The 21678-nt window shown below is 47.9% G+C and overlaps 1 protein-coding gene across 2 annotated transcripts in view; it reads right to left on the reverse strand.

The window, feature by feature from the left end:
* The window catches only part of btk (Bruton agammaglobulinemia tyrosine kinase), a 183525-nt gene that overhangs the window by 64098 nt on the left and 97749 nt on the right, over window positions 1–21678 (reverse strand). For both annotated transcript variants that reach the window (XM_078546919.1, XM_078546920.1), the window contains 3 exons: window positions 20869–20943; window positions 1808–1979; window positions 649–865 (listed from right to left, as the gene is read on the reverse strand). In XM_078546919.1, coding sequence (XP_078403045.1) covers window positions 649–865; window positions 1808–1979; window positions 20869–20943 — 464 coding nt within the window. The remainder of the gene's footprint in view (window positions 1–648; window positions 866–1807; window positions 1980–20868; window positions 20944–21678) is intronic.

Genomic DNA, 21678 nt, shown 5'->3' on the forward strand with positions numbered 1-21678 from the left:
GTCTGTGGTTCCTGAGTGTGACTCACCTTTGTGTCTGTGGTTCCTGAGTGTGACTCACCATTGGGTCTGTGGTTCCTGAGTGTGAATCGCCATTGGGTCTGTGGTTCCTGAGTGTAACTCGCCATTGGGTCTGTGGTTCCCAAGTGTGACTCGCCTTTGGGTCTGTGGTTCCTGAGTGTGACTCTCCATTAGGTCTGGAGTTTTTGAGTGTGACTCTCTATTGGGTCTGATGTTCCCGGCTGTGACTCTCTATTGGGACTGTAGTTCCCGGGTGTCACCCACTATTGGGAATGTAGTTCCCGGGTGTCACCCACCATTGGGTTTGTAGCATCTGAGTGTAACTCTCGATTAAGTCTGCAGTTCCTGGGTATGACTCTCTATTGGGTATGTAGTTCCTGAATGTGACTCTCTATTGGGTCAGTTATTCCTGAACGTGACTCCCTACTGGGTCTATAGTTCCGGGTGTGACTTTTGATTCAGTCTCCTGTTCCCGGGTGTGTATTAATGGACACATGGCCTCTTGTGGCCTCACCAAGTGTCAGAGCCACAGTGGCAATGAGGTAAAAGGTGAAGGCAGGATTGTGGACCAATGATCCCACAGTGCAGTAAACTTGCAGTGTAACAAGATGCTGATCTTTCTGTCCTTACCAGGTCTCTGTGCAGGAACCTATGTAACTCTAGGTATGCCATGGCTTCACACACATCCTTGGTCATCTCCAGCAGTTGTAAGCTGCTCAGTTTTCTCCCATATTTCTTCAGGTGATCCAACAGGCAACCATTTGACATAAACTCAGTGACGATATAGATTGGCCGTTGTTTCGTGCAGACACCATATAACTGCACCAACTTGTCATGTTTCAACTTCCTAATAAAACAGAGATACAGAGTAAGAGATCATTTACCCAGGTCAGGTGACACATTTCTTAACACAACTCAAGCTTATTTATGCTTTACAGTACCCAGCATGACATCAAACACTCCCAGGGATTTTAACGCTAAAAATGTTTTATTAACTGCCAGGCCAGGTACAGCATGGGGTTAGATACAGAGTAAATCTCCCTCTACACTGTCCCCAGCAAACACTCCCAAGACAGGTACAGTACAGGGTTAGATACAGAGTAAAGCTCCCTCTACACTGTCCCCATCAAACACTCCCAGGGCAGGTACAGCACAGGGTTAGATACAGAGTAAAGCTCCCTCTACACTGTCCCCATCAAACACTCCCAGGGCAGGTACAGCATAGGGTTAGATACTGAGTAAAGCTCCCTCTACACTGTCCCCATCAAACACTCCCAGGGCAGGTACAGCATGGGGTTAGACACAGAGTAAAGCTCCCTCTACAGTGTCCCCATCAAATACTCCCAGGGCAGGTACAGCACGGGATTAGGTACAGAGTAAAGCTCCCTCTACACTGTCCCCATCAAATAATCCCAGGGCAGGTACAGCACAGCGTTACATACAGAGTAAAGCTCCCTCTACACTGTCCCCATCAAATAATCCCAGGGCAGGTACAGCACAGCGTTACATACAGAGTAAAGCTCCCTCTACACTGTCCCCATCAAACGCTTCCAGGGCAGGTACAGCATGAGGTTAGATACCAATTGAAGCTCCCTCTACAATATCCTGTATCTAACCCCACATTGTACCTATCCTGGGAGTGTTTGATTGGAACAAAGCTCCCTCTATACTGTCTTATTGAACACTCCTCAGAAAAGCAGAGATATACAATACATATCCTGAGCTGGCTGATTGACAGCTGGGGTCTCACATCCTTGCATTTCATTATTTTTCTGATATCTTTACTCACATCATTGTTTCAGCCTCATCAATGAAGTCATCCTCAGACATGGAGCCCTCTTTGATCATTTTTATGGCCACCTCGTACTGTCCCCGCCATTTACCATGTTTCACAACACCAAACTGCCCATTCCCCAGCTCCCTCAGGAAAGTGAGGTCCACTGGATTGATCTCCCAGGCACCTGACAAGAAAGGAAAAACATCAGCCTGGAATAGAGGAAAACCGCATTGAGGAGAGGGAATTCAGCCTGGAATAGAGGAAAACCACATTGAGGAGAGGGAATTCAGCCTGGAATAGAGGAAAACCGCATTGAGGAGAGGGAATTCAGCCTGGAATAGAGGAAAACCACATTGAGGAGAGGGAATTCAGCCTGTAATAGAGGAAAACCATATTGAGGAGAGGGAGGAGAGGGAATTCAGCCTGGAATAGAGGAAAACCACATTGAGGAGAGGGAATTCAGCCTGGAATAGAGGAAAACCACATTGAGGAGAGGGAATTCAGCCTGGAATAGAGGAAAACCACATTAGGAGAGGGAGGAGAGGGAATTCAGCCTGGAATAGAGGAAAACCACATTGAGGAGAGGGAATTCAGCCTGGAATAGAGGAAAGCCACATTGAGGAGAGGGAATTCAGCCTGGAATAGAGGAAAGCCACATTGAGGAGAGGGAATTCAGCCTGGAATAGAGGAAAACCACATTGAGGAGAGGGAGGAGAGGGAATTCAGCCTGGAATAGAGAAAAACCGCATTGAGGAGAGGGAATTCAGCCTGGAATAGAGGAAAACCACATTGAGGAGAGGGAATTCAGCCTGGAATAGAGGAAAACCACATTGAGGAGAGGGAGGAGAGGGAATTCAGCCTGGAATAGAGGAAAAGCACATTGTGGAGAGGGAATTCAGCCTGGAATAGAGGAAAACCGCATTGAGAAGAGGGAATTCAGCCTGGAATAGAGGAAAACCGCATTGAGGAGAGGGAATTCAGCCTGGAATAGAGGAAAACCGCATTGAGGAGAGGGAATTCAGCCAGGAATAGAGGAAAACCACATTGAGGAGAGGGAATTCAAGAAAAAAATTCAGATTTCAGGGGGATGAATTGCATTACACCAAACATTTCACAAATATGATTTCTAATACTGGCTTCCTATTCTTAGGGGAGTGTTGTTCTTTATACTCAAATAGGAGCAGCTATTCTGTATAGTTATTCACAGGGCTTGTTAGTCTCTCTAATATAAACAGGGCCTGTTAGTCTCTATAATATAAATAGGGGCAGCTATTCTCTATCATATAAATGGGCAGCTATTCTCTATTAGATACACAGGTTCTGCAAATCGCTCTGATAAGCACAGGGTCTGATACACTTTATAGCATTGCACTCTCTGGGTGGAATCTTGTGGAGGTGATGGGGATCCCAGCTGCTGACTAGAATGCCAGCGCCAGCAAGAGCCCCGCATAGCCTCTTTTCGGGAAGGCCCCGTCGGACCTTGTTCCACTCAAGCACTTGACAGACCAGTAGTGAGTCTTCCCCCCAGAATCAAGGACCAAGGGGACGGAATTCCCGCAAGAGCTAACCAGAGGCCAGCGGCTATTCTATACTCAGTAACTCTACTTGGGAGGCAGGGGCTGCTGCCAGTACTACACCCACCCAAGGACTTGGATTGTGGAGAGACCCAGGCACAGGTGAGTGGTTGTGGCGGGGGTGGGGGGGGGGGGGAAACACGGGGTGGTTACAGAAGGGGGATGAAGGCAGAGGTGGAGATAGGGGTTGGAAGGGGGTCAGTAGCAAGGGCATGGGGGTGGATCTTGGCAGCCCCCTATACCAACCCCCCCCCACTCCTGATGCTGGGTCCCTCAATCAGGCATTGAATGCCTTTGAACAAGGGACACTGGGAGCTCAGAAGGAACATGCAGGGATTTGCTTGTCATGCTCCCTGCATTGTGAGCCCCACCTGCCATTGGGTTAATACCAGTGACAATGGGGTGAGGCCATTAATTGCCCACTCAAGGGCCTCAATTGATGGTTGGGCAGGAAGGTCATCCACGAGTCTACCCACCATGGACTTAATCAGAATGAAGATGGGAAAATGGTGGGGTCTCACCTGCCACCCTCCCAACCGATTAAATGCCCTCCCGCCACCAAATTCACCATGGAGGTAGGCACAAGGTTCCATCCCATATCTTATAAGAGCGTAATTATGCTATGAAAGAACTAGTGTCAGCTGTGGCTCAGTGACTCGCATTCTCATCTCTGAGTCACAATGCTGTGGTCTAATCCCAATTCCAGGGTTTGAGAAAGAATCAAAACTGACACTCCAGTGCAGTACCGAGGGAGTGTTGCACTGTCAGGGATGTTGTGTTTTGGATGAAACATTATAGTGAGTGTCTCATTGGTGAATACAAAAGATTCCATGACTAACCAGAGGAAGAGCAGGGGAGAATCTTGGTCTTCTGAACTATATTTGAACTTCAATCAACATCACAAAAACAGATTATCTGATTGTTATTTCATTGCTGTGTGGGGGAGCTTGCTGTGCACAAATTGGCTGCTGCGTTTCTTACATTACAATAGTGACTACACTTTAAAAATACTTAATTGGCTGTAAAGTGCTTTGGGATGTCCTGTGGTTTTGAAAGGTGCTATATAAATGTAAGTCTTTCTTTCTTTTATTTTTATAGGCAATAAGAACAGGAGTATGCCAAATGGACCTTTGAGCCTGCTCCACCATCCAATACAATCAATGAAAGACAGAAAAACCTGGATTTTTGTGTTCAAATCCAGGGGCTTGACCACAAAAACTTCAGACTCAAAGGTAAGAGTGCCACCCACTGAGCAATGGTTCACACAAGTCTCCGTATCCCTTGAAAACTTTGTGTTATCCTGTGTAAAGTGCTGCAGTCTATGGGCGGAATCATCCCAGATTTGTACAAAGTGTGGTTGTGGGCAGGAAAAGGACATTTTATCCATTGGTTGCAATGGCAAGTTTTCGCACCCTATCGTCTCATTCCTGGTTAATATAATTCCTTATTAATAATGCATTCATGAGAAACGCTGGCGGGCAGGCTCGGATTTGCCCATCCTGCTTTGACCTCAGCGCTTCTATGCTCCAAGTGCCATATTTAAAGCGCACCAGAGCAGGGCCTACTAAATGTTTACAGACCAGGGCTGCTCAAGGCGACAGATGGCCCCAAAAGCAAAGAAGACAGCAGCCTCCAAATTGAATGATACCTCTCTGGGGTGCCTACTAGACACAGTGGAAGGCTGTCACAATGTCTCCTACCCCCACTCTGGCTGCAGGAGGTCCACTAGAGTCACCAATCCGGCTTGGGAGGCAGTCATTGCCACCGGAGCACAGAGGAGGTCAGCCATCCAGTGCAGGATAGGGTGAATGCTCTCATCCGTTCTGCCAGCATAAGTCAACCACCTCATCACTCTCAACTCACACACTCACAAACCCATCACACACCCACAGGGATCTCACATCTCAAGGGACAACACCACTAACTCACACACACCCTCACATCTCCATCAGGCTAATATCCTCTGGAGCTCGCGTCCCCATTTCCCTCCATGGCTCTGCTCACCACACAAACATTCCACGCAGTGCTATGCGTCCTGCTCTCACACTCTCCATCTGTTTTCATGCAGGAGAAGATGGCTCACAACAGCAGGGAGAGGTCCCAGGCCAGGGGTGGACACCCCCACATTAGGCCCTTTACTCACTTTGAGCAGCATGCCAACACACTGACTGGTAAGGGCATGGACTGTGCCTGCAGTGACGGTGAGGTCATTGGCGAACACCCATGTGAGGATCCTGTATCACATCATCCCTCTCTCAACGCAGCTGAGAGTGTTCACTCTCCTGCTTTTGACTCTGCTGCTCTGCACGAATTATCTCTATTCTGGTTCAAAGGGAGCTCTGCCAAGTGACCAACACCCTCAACCAGCCAGTCCCTCAGCTCCATCCAGGTCATCACCTCCAGCCAAGAGAACACCTCCTCCATTGAAGACCTGGAAGACCTGTCACAGCGTTTACCCACACGCTTCACACACACAAACACACAGTGGGACCTAGATCTAAAGCAGGCTCAAGTTAACAATCTGGTGGTCACTGCACGGACATGTGCCGGCAGCAGGAGGAGGCAAGTTCAACCGAGCTCCCCGGCACTCGGAAGATTGCTGGGGAAGATGCATCTGTCAGGTCCGAATCAGATGACAAGCCTCTGGATTTGGCCTTCCAGTTCATTCTGGAGAGTCGGCAAAAGGTGGGGGAACATCACGCAGTGCTTTTGGAAGCCCTCAAAAGGGTGGCATATGAGTTGGAGGAGTACGTCCACCTGCTCTCTGGTGAAGTGGTGCCCACACGTGTGCTTATGGAGGTCTCCATGGGAAAGATGACAGATGTCATGGAGACCCTGGTCCAGCAGAATGCGACGATGCGCACAGACATGTACTCCATCGCGGTAGCCATGGGTGAGTTCCTGGAGTAGCAATACGAGAGGGAAACGGGACACCTCGACATTCCTCCTGGTTCTTCTTCCCCTCAAAGAGTCAGGCCTGGGCCCGTCAAGAACCCGAAGGGAGGAGGAGTAGCAGCTGGACACCCTTGGGTCATCCACTCAGGAACCTCAGAGGCTGTCCTCTCCCTCCTAGTCCCCTTTGCTCGTGACTCCCTCAACCTCACCCTCTATCACCGCAGAGGGAGCAGCTGGCCCACAGGAGAACAGTCAAAGCAAGCTGGGACCTCCAAGGCCTTGGCTCTCCAGAGGACACATGCCGAAGTCATCAAAGGCAACAGGGCCAACCATTGCACAGGCAGTCTCTATCCCTGCTGCGGGTGTGAGGGCAGCACCTAGAAGAAGTGGTTGACATAGAAAAGTTAAGAATTTCTGATGACAAATGGTTGCACAAGTGAACACATTTTGTCATTTTATAATCTGAAAATATTTTCACTTTTGCTGAATGATGTGTAATGGTGTCTTTCAGTTTCATTTACAGGCTTCACGAATGCTCCCCACTACCTGCAGTTCAGCTGCGTGCAGCCGGACCATGAGTGATTCTGGAGGGGGAAGTGTATGTGGCAGGGCCATTCGGGCCCTTGTACAAGCATTCTCCCATGCACACACATCCTACTGTCCTGAGCATTTTCAATGCTGCCTGCTGGGGTTCTCTTTCAGTTGTCCATCTGAGCTGACCTGCACCTCTGCCCACCCACCCACTGATCACACTCCCATGCTGCACCTGTGCCCATCCAACATGTGGCTCCGCTCACTTTCGATTTGAGAAAAATGGTAGCCGTCACGTTTCTGCTCAGCTCCCCCACCCTTTTCTCTCCCCCAGTCACCCATGTCCCTCTCCCATCACTGTTGACCCCCCTGACATCATCTTTCACCTCTCCACAATCACCTACCAGCCAGAACCCTTTTCTTCCCAGGATGTCCAGGTGAATGTGCATGTTCCCTACCTTCCTAAAAATCCCACCCCCATTCACATGGACCTCCCCAACATCCTCCTTCCCACCCTCAGGGTCTGTGCCTGCCTATGAATCCCCACCAACCAGCCTCGCTGTCCCTTCAACCACTGCCGATGCACCCTCACCCTCCCACTCTTATGGCTCACTCTGCCCTCTCTTACACTCACCAATCCCTCCCACCATGCCCACCCTCAGTTTGCTCCCCAGGAGGCAGTTATTGACTTCACAGACTCCTCCCTTGCATGTTCACCTGGGCATTCCCCCCTCCTTACTCTCTCCTCTACTCTTACTCCTTCTCCCCTCTGAACACCTTCCTCCCTCCGAACTCCTTCCTCCCTCCGCCGCAAACTCTTACCTTACATCTTCTTCTCCCCTTACACCTACCTCCCTACTTGCCGCATTCGCCCTCGTTACACCTTCCTCCCCTATACTCGCTCCTCCTCCCCCCACAACCTCATCAGCTCCTGACACCTTCATCCCCTGACACCACCACCTCTGCATACTTTCCTCTCCCAGTCAAACGTAATGACCTTCCTCTCTCACCTAACCAAGGCCCTAACAGTAAGTGCAGAATCCTGCACGTCACACTTGTCCAGACATATTCTGGACCAGCGTGTTTTCCTGCTGGTATAATGGTAAATCTGGCATGGCGGGACAATTCCAGTGAGACCTTACTTTGCACTCCATTAGCGGGATGCAAAACGGGTACACGCCAACCTCCAGTGGGATTGGCGTTCCGCCATGGTGGGCATCCCTGCTCCTGTACTCGAATCCTTTGGCTATGAAGGCCAACATACCATTTGCCTTCTTCACCGCCTGCTGCATCAGCAACTGGTGTACGAGGACACCCAGGTCTCGTTGCACATTCCCCTCTCTCAATTTATAGCCATTCAGATAATAATCTGCCTTCCTGTTTTTGCTACCAAAGTGGATAACCTCACATTTATCCACATTATCCTGCATCTGCCATGCATTTGCCCACTCACTCAGCTTGTCCAAATCACACTGAAGCATCTCTGCATGCTCCTCACAGCTCACTCTCCCACCCAGCTTTGTGTCATCTGCAAATTTGGAGATATTACACTTAGTTCCCTGATCTAAATCATTAATATATATTGTGAATAGCTGGGGTCCCAGCACCGATCCCTGCGGTACCCCACTAGTCACTGCCTGCCATTCGGAAAAAGACCCGTTTATTCCTACTCTTTGTTTCCTGTCTGCCAACCAGTTTTCTATCCATCTCAATACACTACCCCCAATCCCATGCGCTTTAATTTTACACGCCAATCTCTTATGTGGGACTTTGTCGAAAGCCTTCTGAAAGTCCAAAGAAACTACATCCACTGGCTCCCCCTCATCAACTCTACTAGTTACATCCTCGAAAAATTCCAGTAGATTTGTCAAACATGATTTCCCTTTCGTAAATCCATAATGACTCTGTCCAATTCTGCCACTGTTTTCCAAGTGCTCAGCTATTAAATCTTTTAAAATGGACTCTAGAATTTTCCCCACTACCGATATCAGGCTGACTGGTCTATAATTCCCTGTTTTCTCTATACGTCCCTTTTTAAATAGTCGGGTACATTAGCTACCCTCTAATCTGTAGGAACTGTTCCAGAGTCTATAGAATCTTGGAAGATGACCACCAATGCATCCACTATTTCTCGGGCCACTTCCTTAAGTAGATTATCAGGCCCTGAGGATTTATCGGCCTTCAATCCCATCAATTTCCCCAACACCATTTCCCTACTAATACTGATTTCCTTCAGTTCCTCCCTCTCACTAAACCTTGTGTTCCCCAACATTTCTGGTATGTTGTGTCCTCCTTTGTGAAGCCAGAACCAAAGTATGTATTTAGTTGGTCAGTCATTTCTTTGTTCCCCATTATAAATTCCCCTGTTTCAGACTGTAAGGGACCGATATTTGTCTTCACCAATCTTATTCTCTTCACATACCCATAGAAACTTTTACAGTCAGTTTTTATGTTCCCCGCAAGCTTACTCTCATACTCTATTTTCCCCTTCTTAATCAATCCCTTGGTCCTCCTTTGCTGAATTCTAAACTGCTCCCAATCCTCAGGTCTGTTGTTTTTTTCTGGCCAATTTGTATGCCTCTTCCTGGAGAAGGTTCACGGGACTGATATCTGAAATGGAGTGGGGGTTATATTATGAGGAAAGGTTGGACAGGCTGGGCCTATGTCCATTGGAGTTTAGAGGAATGAGAGGAGTTCTTATTGAAACATATAAGATCCTGAGGGGAATTGATAAGGTGGATGCTAAAAGGATGTTTCCCCTTGTGGGAGAGACTAGAACCGGGGGGCACAGTTTAACAATAAGGGATCTCCTTTTTAAGATGGAGATGAAGAGAATTTTTTTCTCTGAGGGTGGAGAATCTTGGGAACTCTCTTCCCCAGAGAGAGGTGGAGGCAGGGTCATTGAATATTTTTAAGGCTAAGGTAGATAGATTCTTGACTAACAAGGAAGCCAAAGTGGTAAGCAGAATGTGGAGTTGAGAACATAATCAGATAAGCCATTTTATTGAATGGCAGAGCAGGGTTGAGAGGATGAATTGCCTATTCCTGCTCCTAATTTGTATGTACGTATGTTCCAAATTAACTGAAGGAGGTCAGTGAGTTGAGTGTTATGTAATTGTCAAGCACACCGCAAGCGCAATGAAACGTACTATCAAAACATTTACCAGAGACCAAACTGTTAATTAGAACGATACCTTGAACTGACCTGGGCTTCAAAAACTATCAGATCCTAGCGTCCTGCACTGTGAGGCCTTGGCCCTACCCCTGGTGGCTGCACTGTGAAGCCTCGGCCCTTCCCCTGGTGGCTGCACTGTGAGGCCTCGGGCCTTCCCCTGGTGTCTGCACTGTGAGGTCTCAACCCTTCCCCTGGTGGCTGCACTGTGAGGCCTCGGCCCTTCCCCTGGTGGCTGCACTGTGAGGCCTCGGCCCTTCCCCTGGTGGCTGCACTGTGAGGCCTCGGCCCTTCCCCTGGTGTCTGCACTGTGAGGCCTCGGGCCTTCCCCTGGTGTCTGCACTGTGAGGTCTCAACCCTTCCCCTGGTGTCTGCACTGTGAGGTCTCAACCCTTCCCCTGGTGGCTGCACTGTGAGGCCTCAAACCTTCCCCTGGTGTCTGCACTGTGAGGTCTCAACCCTTCCCCTGGTGTCTGCACTGTGAGGTCTCAACCCTTCCCCTGGTGTCTGCACTGTGAGGCCTCAACACTTCCCCTGGTGTCTGCACTGTGAGGCCTCAGCCCCCTTCCCCTGGTGTCTGCACTGTGAGGCCTCAGCCCCCTTCCCCTGGTGTCTGCACTGTGAGGCCTCAACACTTCCCCTGGTGTCTGCACTGTGAGGCCTCAGCCCCCTTCCCCTGGTGTCTGCACTGTGAGGCCTCAGCCCCCTTCCCCTGGTGTCTGCACTGTGAGTCCTTGGACTTTCCCCTGGTGTCTGCACTGTGAGCCCTCAGCCCTTCCACTAGTGTCCGCATTGTGAGGCCTCAACCTCCTTCTACTGGTGCCTGCACTGTGAGGCCTCAACCCCCTTCCCCTGGTGTCTGCACTGTGAGGCCTCGGCCCTTCCTCTGGTGTCTGCACTATGAGGCCTCAACCCTTTCACTGGTGTCTACACTGTGAGGCCTCAGCCCTTCCCCTGGTGTCTGCACTGTGAGGTCTTGGCCCTTCCCCTGGTGTCTGCACTGTGAGACATCAGCCCTTTCACTAGTGTCTGCACTGTGAGGCCTCAGCCCTTTCACTGGTGTCTGCACTGTGAGGCCTCGACCCTTCCCCTAATGTCCTGCACTGTGAGGCCTCAGCCCTTCCCCTGGAATCTTACCTGAGCCTAAGGCATGAAGAAATGCTGTGAGTACTGGATGGATGGTCATTCATGCATGAGAAGCCTGCTCCTCACATAGTCTAATTTCCACACAAACGCAATTTCTAGCAGGGATCACCAGTTAGTGATCAGGAGCAAGAGCTGTGGTTAATTTCATTCCTCCCTAGGGCACTGAGCCCAATTAGAGAACTTGAACCGCTACCACTGGTTAAGACAGATCAACACAGCATAGGGAACCTCATCACTGAACCACAAGGGTTACAGCATAGGGGGAGGCCAAGTTGCCCATGGTGTCTCAGCTGCAGCAATCCAAAACTAACCCCGCTGTTCCACTAGCTTTGCCTTACAGTCCTCGGCCTGTACTGGTCCATGTCATAGAGCCCCATAATCCAGGTCGACACTCCTGTGCTGTATGGAGGGTTGTTGTACTGTGGGAGATGCTGTCTTTTGGATGAAATGTTAAACCGAGGCCCCATCTGCCATCTCCGGCGGGTGTAAAGGATCCCATGGTTGTAATTTGAAGAAAGAGTGGGAATTCTCCCAGGTGTCTGAACTTTCAATCAACGTCACTAGAAGCAGATTGTCTAATCATTATCACATGGCTGTTTGTGGGATCTTGCTGTGTGCAATTTGGCTGCCATGTTTCCTACATTACAACAGTCATTACACTTCAGAAGTACTTCATTAGCTGCAAAAGATTTTGGGATGTGGTGAGGTTGTGAAAGGTGCTATATAAATGTAAGTCTTTCTTTTTTTCCTGGCTCGCTTCAGCATTGTCTGGGGACAGATTGTGGCTGTGCTTGTAAGATAAAGTTTGTAATTTCTTCATGAAGTTGGTGCTGGTTTAAACATGAAGCTGTTTATCATCACAATATTGCAGCAACAGAAAGATAAGAGAACTCTGACCACTGCACAAGTCTCTGCAAGCTATTCTCACACCTCCTCTCTCAGCAAACTATACGAAACTGGTCTAACACAATGAGAAAAACCCTCAACAAGTTTAACCAGAATCTTCATGCGGAAGTGAGCACTGGATGGAGGGGGGTGAGGGTGGGGAGGCGAGGGTGGGTTACAGACGGTCTGAGTGAAAGTGTGTAAAAGAATGAAAGCTGTGCAGCCTCCTGCTGTGTACATGGCAGTCCAGTTGCTTCGCTTTATTTCACACACTGTGGTCTATATTTGTGATCTTTCTGTGCCATACATCTACAGAGACTTTCCGCCATTCTGCTAGTGTCAGTGCTTTCATTAGAGGTTAAATCTCACTAGCAGGGAGGTTGGAAGGGTCAGCTGTATCTCAGGGAAGAGCATCCAAGCCTCTGAGTCTGAATGTCAGACACGGAGCAGATGTGCTAAGTATTTCTTAGTAAGAGATTAAAAAGTGTAGATTACAAAAGGACCTGGGTCTCCTGGTCAATAAATCACTGAAAACTAACATGCAGGTGCAGTAGGCAGTTAGGAAGGCTAATGGTATGTTGGCCTTTATCGCAAGAGGATTTGAGTACAGGAGTAGCAAAGTCTTGCTTCAGTTAAATAGAACTTTGGTTAGACTGCACCTGGAGTACTGTGTGCAGTTTTAGTCCCCTCACCTTAGGAAGGATATTGTTGCCATAGAGGGAGTGCAACTAAGGTTCACCAAACTTGTTCCCGGGCTGGCGGGACTGTCTTATGAAGAGAGATTGGGAAACTGGGCCTGTATTCTCTAGAGTTTCAAAGAATGAGAGGTGATCTCATTGAAACCTACAAAACACTTAAAGGGATAGACAGGGGAGATGCAGGTAAGATGTTTCCCCTGGCTGGAGAGTCTAGAACCAGGGAACACAATTTCAAAATAAGGGGTAAGCCACTTAAGTCCAAATGCTGGTTGCCGTCACCTAGTTTTCAATCAAGAATTGGATATATATACTTGAAAAGCGAATAATTCACAGAAAGATGCGGAAAAAGCAGGGGCACTGGGACTAATTGGAAAGCTCTTTCAAAGAGCTGGCACAGGCACGATGGGCCAAATGGCCTCCTGCTGTGTGGCTTTCTGACAGAATTTTATCCTTACAGGACTGAAAGCAGCAGGGAGGCCGGTCGCAGGTCAGGATTCATTTCTTCCGTCAGCAGGATTTGCCGTGACTCTTTAACTCAGTCATGGCATTAGCATCCCCAGTTCCAGGCTTCCAGACCAATCACAGAGTGTGGGTGTGATGATATCCCTCACTCTGTCAATGAAGGCTCTGACAGAAGTCACAGTGGCTACAGAAAACTCTGCTTGTGGAGAATAATGGAGGCAAGACCATGGAAAGATGAGGTAGGAAGGCTTCCCCCTCTGTTGCCTGACTCTTTCCTCAAGGTCAGATTGGAAGTGGCGAGGGTCAGAAGGGAGGAGGAGGAAGTCAGTCCTGCGGAGGCTGTCAGCAGGAATGTGGTGGATTATCTCATTTGAAATGGTGGCAGGAGGGTGAAAGAGAATGTGAAAGACATTTACCAGCTTTAATTCCAATACCAGCAACAGAAATTGGAACAAGCACCTGCATCCTATGTCGGAAAAGATTTAATGACCTCACTGGGTCAGGAAAGATGAGTGCCATACCACATTCAGGTGACATCTACCACTTGCTGACTTCCCAAGCACTATCCTGCACAACGCTCCTCTAAGGGACACATCTTACATACTGCACACATTCTCTTTAAGCACCCATATCTCTATCTGAACAGACACTCTCCTCATCCTGTTGCATACCCATTCCCTTACAGTCACAGTCCATGAATCTTCTCATTCTATCAGCTGCACACATTTCACTTCTCACACTTATAATTCTCCGTTTTCTCTCATTGCGTGAAAAGAGAGTGCACGACTCCAGGGAGAGGCAGAGAACCGGGGCCGGACCTGTAGCCACGTGTGCGCCGTCAAGAATTCCCTGTACCCATAGGGATCCAATGCTGCAGAAAAACCAATGGTGTTCAGTTTCTGACTGACCTCATCTGTGATAAAATGGACACAAGTAGCAGCCTTGGATAACAAGACACTGGTCAACTTGGAAATATGCTTGTCGGCAGCAGATTGTGAGATCCTGGTGATGTTAGCCGCAGATCCCTGATGGAGCCAGAGGTGAAGAAATTCAGGCTGTGGTCACCTTGATGGCCACTGGCAGTGTGTGTCCACACGACTATATTGGAAGGTGGTCTTGTTCCAGGAGGCTTTAGATGTCAGCAGCAACTTACCATGAAAGCCTGGGCCTGTTGAGGCACTGTTGTTCTGTCATGTGGAGGAAGCTGATTGTGTACCCTGTGCCGGGGATAGTGCCTCCTTCGAACTGGAGCTGTGTATCCATCCTACCTATCCTATGGAGCAGCATGTGGCTGCAGAGAAGGCAGGTACTGTTAGTATTGTTGCTGTTGGTGAAGCTGCTCCTGCTGTTCCTCATCAGAAGTCTGGGCTGCATCTGCTGCGTAAGGTATTCCTAAGCTGCAGTGAAGGCTGACAGCAGGGATGTTGAGTTGAAAATGAGCAAATTCCGAGGTAGGTGAAGTAGTTACATTTCACAGGACCTGAGGGAAAGCCATTCTTCTGTGTTTCCTGACCTCGGCTTCGCCCCCTCTCTACTCTTCTCCACATCCCCTCCCCACTCTCCCCCAGATCCCTCTCTGTGCTCTCCCCTTTCTCCCTCTCTGCTTCCTCCACACTCTCTGTCCCGTCTCTCCCCCTGCTCCCTCCCCGCTCTCCCTGATCCCTCCCGAGTCCCCACCTGCTCTCTCACCACTCTCCCTCTGCTACCTCCCCGCTCCCTTTCTGTTCTCTCCCCATTTTCCCTGCTTCCTCCCCACTCACCCCCCAGCTCTCTCACCACTCTCACTCTACCTCCCCGCTCCCACTCTGTTCCCTCCCCGCTCTCCCCTCAGCTCTCTCCCCACTCTGCTCCCTCTCTGTTTCCTCCCCCTCCCTCACCACACACCCTCCCTGCTCCCTCTCCACTCCCTCTTGCTTTCTCCCGACTCAACCTCTGCTCCCTCCCAACTGGGGGAGGTGGTGAAGCAGCGCTATTTCTAGTAATCTAGAGACCCAAGGTAATGCTCTGGAGTCCCGGGTTCGAATCCCACCACATCAGATAGGAAATCAATGAAAAAACTGGAATTAAAAGTTTAATCATGACCATGAAACCATTGACGATTGTTGTAAAAACCCATCTGGTTCACTAGTGTCCTTTAGGGAAGGAAATCTGCCATCCTCACCTGGTCTGGCCTACATGTGACTCCAGGCACACAGCAATGTGGTTGACTCTTAAATGACTTCTGAAGTGGCCTAACAAGCCACTCAGTTGTATCTAAAAGGCACTGGAAGCGACAACAGAAAACTCAGCCCTGTCGACCTTGCAAAGTCCTCCTTACTAACACATGGGGCTAGTGCCAAAATTGGGAAAGCTGTCTCACAGATTAGTCAAGCAACAGCTTGACATAATCATCCTCACGGAATCATACCTTACAAATAATGTCCCAGACACCACCATCACCATCCCCATCCCTGGGTATGTCATTTCCCACCGGCAGGACAGACCCAGCAGAGGTGGCGGCACAGTAGTATACAGTCAGGAGGGAGTTGCACTGGGAGTCCTCAACATCAACTCTGGATCCCATGAAGTCTCATGGCATCAGGTCAAACATGGGCAAGGAAACGTCCTGCTAATACCACATACCGCACCCCCCTCAGCTGATGAATCAGTGCTCCTCCATGTTGAACACCAGTTGGAGGAAGCACTGAGAGTAGCAAGGGGGAGACTTCATTGTCCATCACCAAGAGTGGCTCAGTAGCGCCACTACAGACCAAACTGGCCGAATCCTAAAGGATTCTGCTAGACTGGGCCTGCAGCAGTTGGCAAGGGAACCAACAAGAGGGGAAGATATACTTGACCTCTTCCTCACCAACCTGCCTGCCGCAGATGCATCTGCCCATGACAGCATTGTGAGGAGTGTCTGCTTGTGGAGACAAAGTCCCGTTTCATAGTGAGGATACCCAACATCGTGTTGTGTGGCACTAACACCATGCTAAATGAGATATATTTTGAACAGATCTACCAGCTTAAGACTGGGCAACCATGAGGCACTGTGGGCCATCTGCAGCAGCAGAATTGTACTCAACTACAATCAGTAACCTCATGGCCCGGCATATCCTCAACTCTACCATTACCACCAGGTCAGGGGATCAACTCTAGTTCAATGAAAAGTGCAAGAAGGCATGCCAGGAGCAGCACCAGGCATATCTAAAAATGAGGTGTCAAACTGGTGAAGTTATAAAACAGGACTACTTGTGTGCCAAACGGCACAAGCAGCAATTGATAGACAGAGCTAAGCAATCCCACAATCAATGGATCAGATCTAAGCCCTGCAGTCCTGCCACATCCAGTCTTGAATGATGGCAGACAATTAAACAACTCACTGGAGGAGGAGGCTCCACAAATATCCCCATCCTCAGTGATGGAGGAGCCCAGCATATTGGTGCAAAAGGCAAGGCTCAAGCATTTGCAACAATCTTCAGCCAGAAGTGCCAAGTGGATAATCTATCTTGGCCTCCTCTGGAGGTCCCCAGCATCACGATGCCAGTCTTCAGCCAATTTGATTCACTCTACGTAATAGCAAGAAATGGCTAAAGGCACTGCAATATTCCGGCAATAGTACTGAAGACTTGTGCTCCAGAACTTGCTGCACCCCTAGCCAAGCTGTTCCAGTACAGCTACAACACTGGCTCCTACCCGGCAATGAGGGAAATTGCCCAGGTATGTCCTGTGCACAAAAAGCAGGACAAATCCAACCCAGCCAATTACCCCATCAGTCTACCCAGTAAAGTAATGGAAGGGGTCACCAACAGTACTATCAAGCGGCACTTGCTAAGCAATAACCTGCTCACTGGTGCTCAGTTTGGGCTCCACCAGAGCCACTCAGCTCCTGATCTCATTACAGCCTTGGTTCAAACATGGACAAAAGAGCTGAACTGCAGAGGTGAGGTGAGAGTGACTGTCCTTGACATCAAGGCCACATTTGACCGAGTGTGGCATCAAGGAGCCCTAGCAAAACTGGAGTCAATGGGAATCAGGGGAAAAACTCTCCAATGGTTGGAGTCATACCTGGCACAAAGGGAGATAGTTGTGGTTGTTGGAGGTCAATCATCTCAGTTCCAGGACACCACTGCAGGAGTTCCTCTGGGTAGTGTCCTAGGCCCTCCTATCTTCAGCTGCTTCACCAATGACCTTCCTTCCATCATAAGGTCAGAAGTGGGGATATTCGCTGATGATTGTGCAATGTTCAACACCATTCGTAACTCCTCAGATACTGAAGCAGTCCATGTCCAAATGCAGAAAGACCTGGACTATATCTAGGACTGGACAAGTGGCAAGTAACATTTGCGCTACACAGGAATTGACCATCTCCAACAAGAGAGAATCTAACCATTGCCTCTTGACATTCAATTGCATTAGCATCATTGAATCCCCCACTATCAACATCTAAGGGGTTACCACTGACCAGAAACTGAACTGGACTAACCATATAAATACGGTGGCTACAAGAGCAGGTCAGAGCCTAGGAATCCTGCGGCAAGTAACTCACTTCCTGACTCCCCAAGGCCTTTCCACCATCTACAAGACACAAGTCAGGAGTGTGATGGAATACTCTCCACTTGCCTGGATGAGTACAGTTCCAACAACACTCAAGAAGCTTGACACCATCCAGGACAAAGCAGTCCGCTTGATTGGCACCACATCCACAAACATTCATTCCCTTCACCACCGATGCACAGTAGCAGCAGTGTGTATCATCTACAAGATGCACTGCAGAAATTCACCAAGGCTGCTTAGGCAGCACCTTCCAAACCCACGACCACTACCATCTAGAGGGACAAGGGCAGCAGATAGATGGGAACACCACCACCTGTAAGTTCCCCTCCAAGCCACACACCATCCTGACTTTGAAATATATCGCTGTTCCTTCACTGTCACTGGGTCAAAATCTTGGAACTCCCTTCCTAACAGCACTGTGGGTGTACCTACGCCATGTGGACTGCAGCAGTTCAAGAAGACAGCTCACCGCCACCCTCTCAAGGGCAACTAGGGATGGGCAATAAATGCTGGGCTAGCCAGCGAAGCCCAGATCCCGTGAATGAATAAAAATAACTACCACCCATCCCCTGGTTTTTTCCCCATTCTCCCTCGCATTCATGTCAGTGTCACAGTTTCTCTCTCAGCTGTGAACTATGGAAGTGAATTCCACAGCCTCTCAACTGTGTGTGTGAAAATGTTTCTCCTACCCTCTCACATTTAGTCTATGGTTCCTTGTCGTTAATCCCTGAACCTTTGGAAACAGCCTACTTCTATTGAACCCATCCACCCTTGCAGCATTTTAAACATTTCTATTATAGTCACTTGGCCATTTACACTGGACCTGAAAGAGGCCTGCAAACAGAGTTAAACGGTGGGGGATGAGGAAAGGACCCAAAAGATAAATAGTGAAAAATAAAAAGGACAAAGTTACTGTGTGAGAGACAGCAATGGGATTCAGCTTATTTACATCCTAAAAAACCACTTGAATTTTAACCAGATCAAAGTCTTGACTCAGTGATCCAGACAATGACTCTAGCTGCCTCTTATTTAACATTCTCCCACCTTCGTACTTTGTTTCAAATATGAAGTTTATAAGTTTATGTTTTGGGTTTAATGTAAATTGGAGGAGTGAAAGGAGTCATGTGACCTGCTCTGAAACCTGCTTGATGACAATGCTGGGTGGTTTAGTTGCTATGGGGACAGTGCAGCCCAGGTTTATTCACTCAGAAAAAAGTGCAAGATATTCACACGCATGAACAATGACCAGAGCAGCTATGCTGATAGCAGATAGACTGTTAGTCTCCAAGTCTCTCACATGAGCAGGGACATGTTTTTAGTTCAAGTGTAAAATTTTTATTTTATTTTTATTTGCTTTAGGAAACCTCATCCTGCCCGTGGATGAGGTTTCCTAAAAAGTGCAAAGGCCACTTGGCGTTGGACATGCAGCGTAAATTTGAAGTTAATTACCTTTTTAATGGCCTTAATAGGCCTTTTAATTGTCAGCTGGCGCGCTGCCAACTCCGATCGTGCCTACCAACCTAAATAGCGCGGCACTACGCGATGACCTCGGGATGCTTGCCCGACGTCATCGCACGTCATTTAACGTGCAGCCAGATCGGGCATGGGTCCACCCACCGAGCTCAATATTCTGCCCATGGTTATTCTGCAAGAAACTGAGAGAGAGAGAGAGAGAGTAAAGAGATAGAGGCAGGCGGTTTCTGTTATTCACCACACAGGATGTGAGTGGGAGTTCATATCTGGATTGGTGAGATCAGGTTCATGAGGATTTAAATGAGGCTGGAAGATTTGCCTAGCTTTGGCTAGAGGCAGGAATATCCAGGATAACCCTTACCAAGAAAACAATTAGAAGTTATCCGGCTGGAAATGGAAAAGGAAGCAAGTCATTGGGTGCTGGGTATACCTTTCAACTGGTTCCTAGGGAACGAAGTGTCCACTTAAGGGGCAGAGTGAAATATAACCATGGAGAGGGATTTTTTTGGTCATTTTAAAAGTTAAATGGAGAATCTTTTCTGTAGAAAGTATCAGTTGCTTACTGATTGGTGTTTAGACAAGGTTGCTTTTGGTTGTTTATTACAGTTAAAGTTTAAAAACTTGAAATCTTGTCATGTGATCGTCTCAGTCAGTCATTGGAAATTCAAATATCTCTTTACAAGTTATCTCTACAAGGAGCGTAACAACTTACCACAGTACAGGCACAGCAGCTGAGAAGGGAAAATCCTACCAAAACCAAATCTACCATAGCCAAACCCAACCATAACCAAGCACAGCAGTAGCCAAACCCAACCACCAAACCCACCATAGCCAAATTGCACCATAAGTTTTTGCAGCATGAGCAGATAATTAACAAATGAATTTCAACATAGATAAGCGATATTACATTTTGATAAGAATAAGGAGGTCACATATTGCTTGGAAAATAAGAATCTAAATGCAGTAGAGGAGCAAAGGGATCTAGGGATGCAAATACACAAATCACCAAAAGCAGCAATGTAGGTTAATGAGGCTATAATAAAAACAATCACTAGTGTTTATTTCTAGAGGGTTAAATTTGAAAAGTAGAGAAGTTATGTGAAACCTGTATTGAACCTTTTTTAGACCACACTTGAAGTGGTGCATAACTTCTGGTTGCCATATTATAGAAAGGATACAGAGACACTGGAGGGGTTGCAAGAAAGATTTACAACAATGATACCAGAACTGCAAGATTATGGTTATCAGGAGAGGATGGACAGACTGAGTCTCTTTTCTCTTGAAAAGAGAAGATTGAGGGGTGACCTAATAGAGGTGCAGGGTATTTAAAATGATGAAAGGTTTCGATAGAGTGGATAGAGAGAGAATGTTTCCTCCTGTGGGAAAGAGCAAAACTAGAGGCTATCATTATAAGATTCACCAAGAAATCCAATAGGGAATTGCAAGGAAACTTCTTTACTCAGAGAGCGGTGAGAATGTGGAACTTGCAGCCACAGGGAGTGGTTGAAGTGAATAAAGTAAATGGATTTAAGGAGAAGCAAGAAAAAACATATGAGGGAGACGTGACTATAAGCTTATGCTGGTCGAGTTAGATGGGGAAAGGCTTGAGTGGAGCACAACACAGGCAGGGACGAGTTGGAGTGAATGGCCTATTTCTTTATATTCTTTGCAATTTTACATAATACCATAACCAAATCCTACCGTAACCAAATCCAGCCGTCAATGGGGCTTTCTTGCTCTGCTGTGACACCGGGTGTCGTAACCTGGTAACAAGCCCTACAATGGATGAATAAAGGCAATCTGTTAATAAAGTATTGTGAGCTACTGTTACGGCCAATTCTCAGGCGAGGTCTCCTAATTTGTTAACTTTCCGAACAAGACCCCAATTTTGTTATGCTCCCAGCTGAGGAAGAAGGAACTGGCTCTCCTCCTTTATTCAACCTCCTTGGTTGGTCGCAACAAGGTTAATTTAAAAGGGATCCCTTCCCCCTGTGGATACCTTTTCCCAGTTCAAATGTGTTTATTTTTTAGAAGGGATGTGGGCATCACTGGCTAGGCCAACATTTATTGCCAATTCCAAAAATGCCCTTGTTCAGAGGGCACTTAAGAGTCAACTGCATTGCTGTGGGTCTGGAGTCGCATGTAGTCCAGACCAGCAGATTTCCTTCCCTAAAGGACATTAGTAAACCAGGTGGGCTTTTATGACAATTGGCAATGGTTTCATGGTGATCACCAGACTTTTTAATTCCAGATTTTTATTGAATTCAAATTCCACCATCTGACATGGTGGGATTCAAACCTGGGTCCCCAGAGCACTATGCTGGGTCTCTGGAATACTAATCTAGTGACAATACCACTATGCCACCGCCTCCCCCAAGTCAAAGAAAGAGTAAGTTTATTAATTACTAAAACCCGAGAAAAATAATAAAAACACAACACACATACACACAGATCAGAAATTAGAAGTTAAAAGTCTAAATAAGTTTTTAAAATATACAAATCAGTCCTTGG

Source organism: Cetorhinus maximus, chromosome 8 (genome assembly GCF_964194155.1).
Source record: "Cetorhinus maximus chromosome 8, sCetMax3.hap1.1, whole genome shotgun sequence".
NCBI classification, from domain to species: Eukaryota; Metazoa; Chordata; class Chondrichthyes; order Lamniformes; family Cetorhinidae; genus Cetorhinus; species Cetorhinus maximus.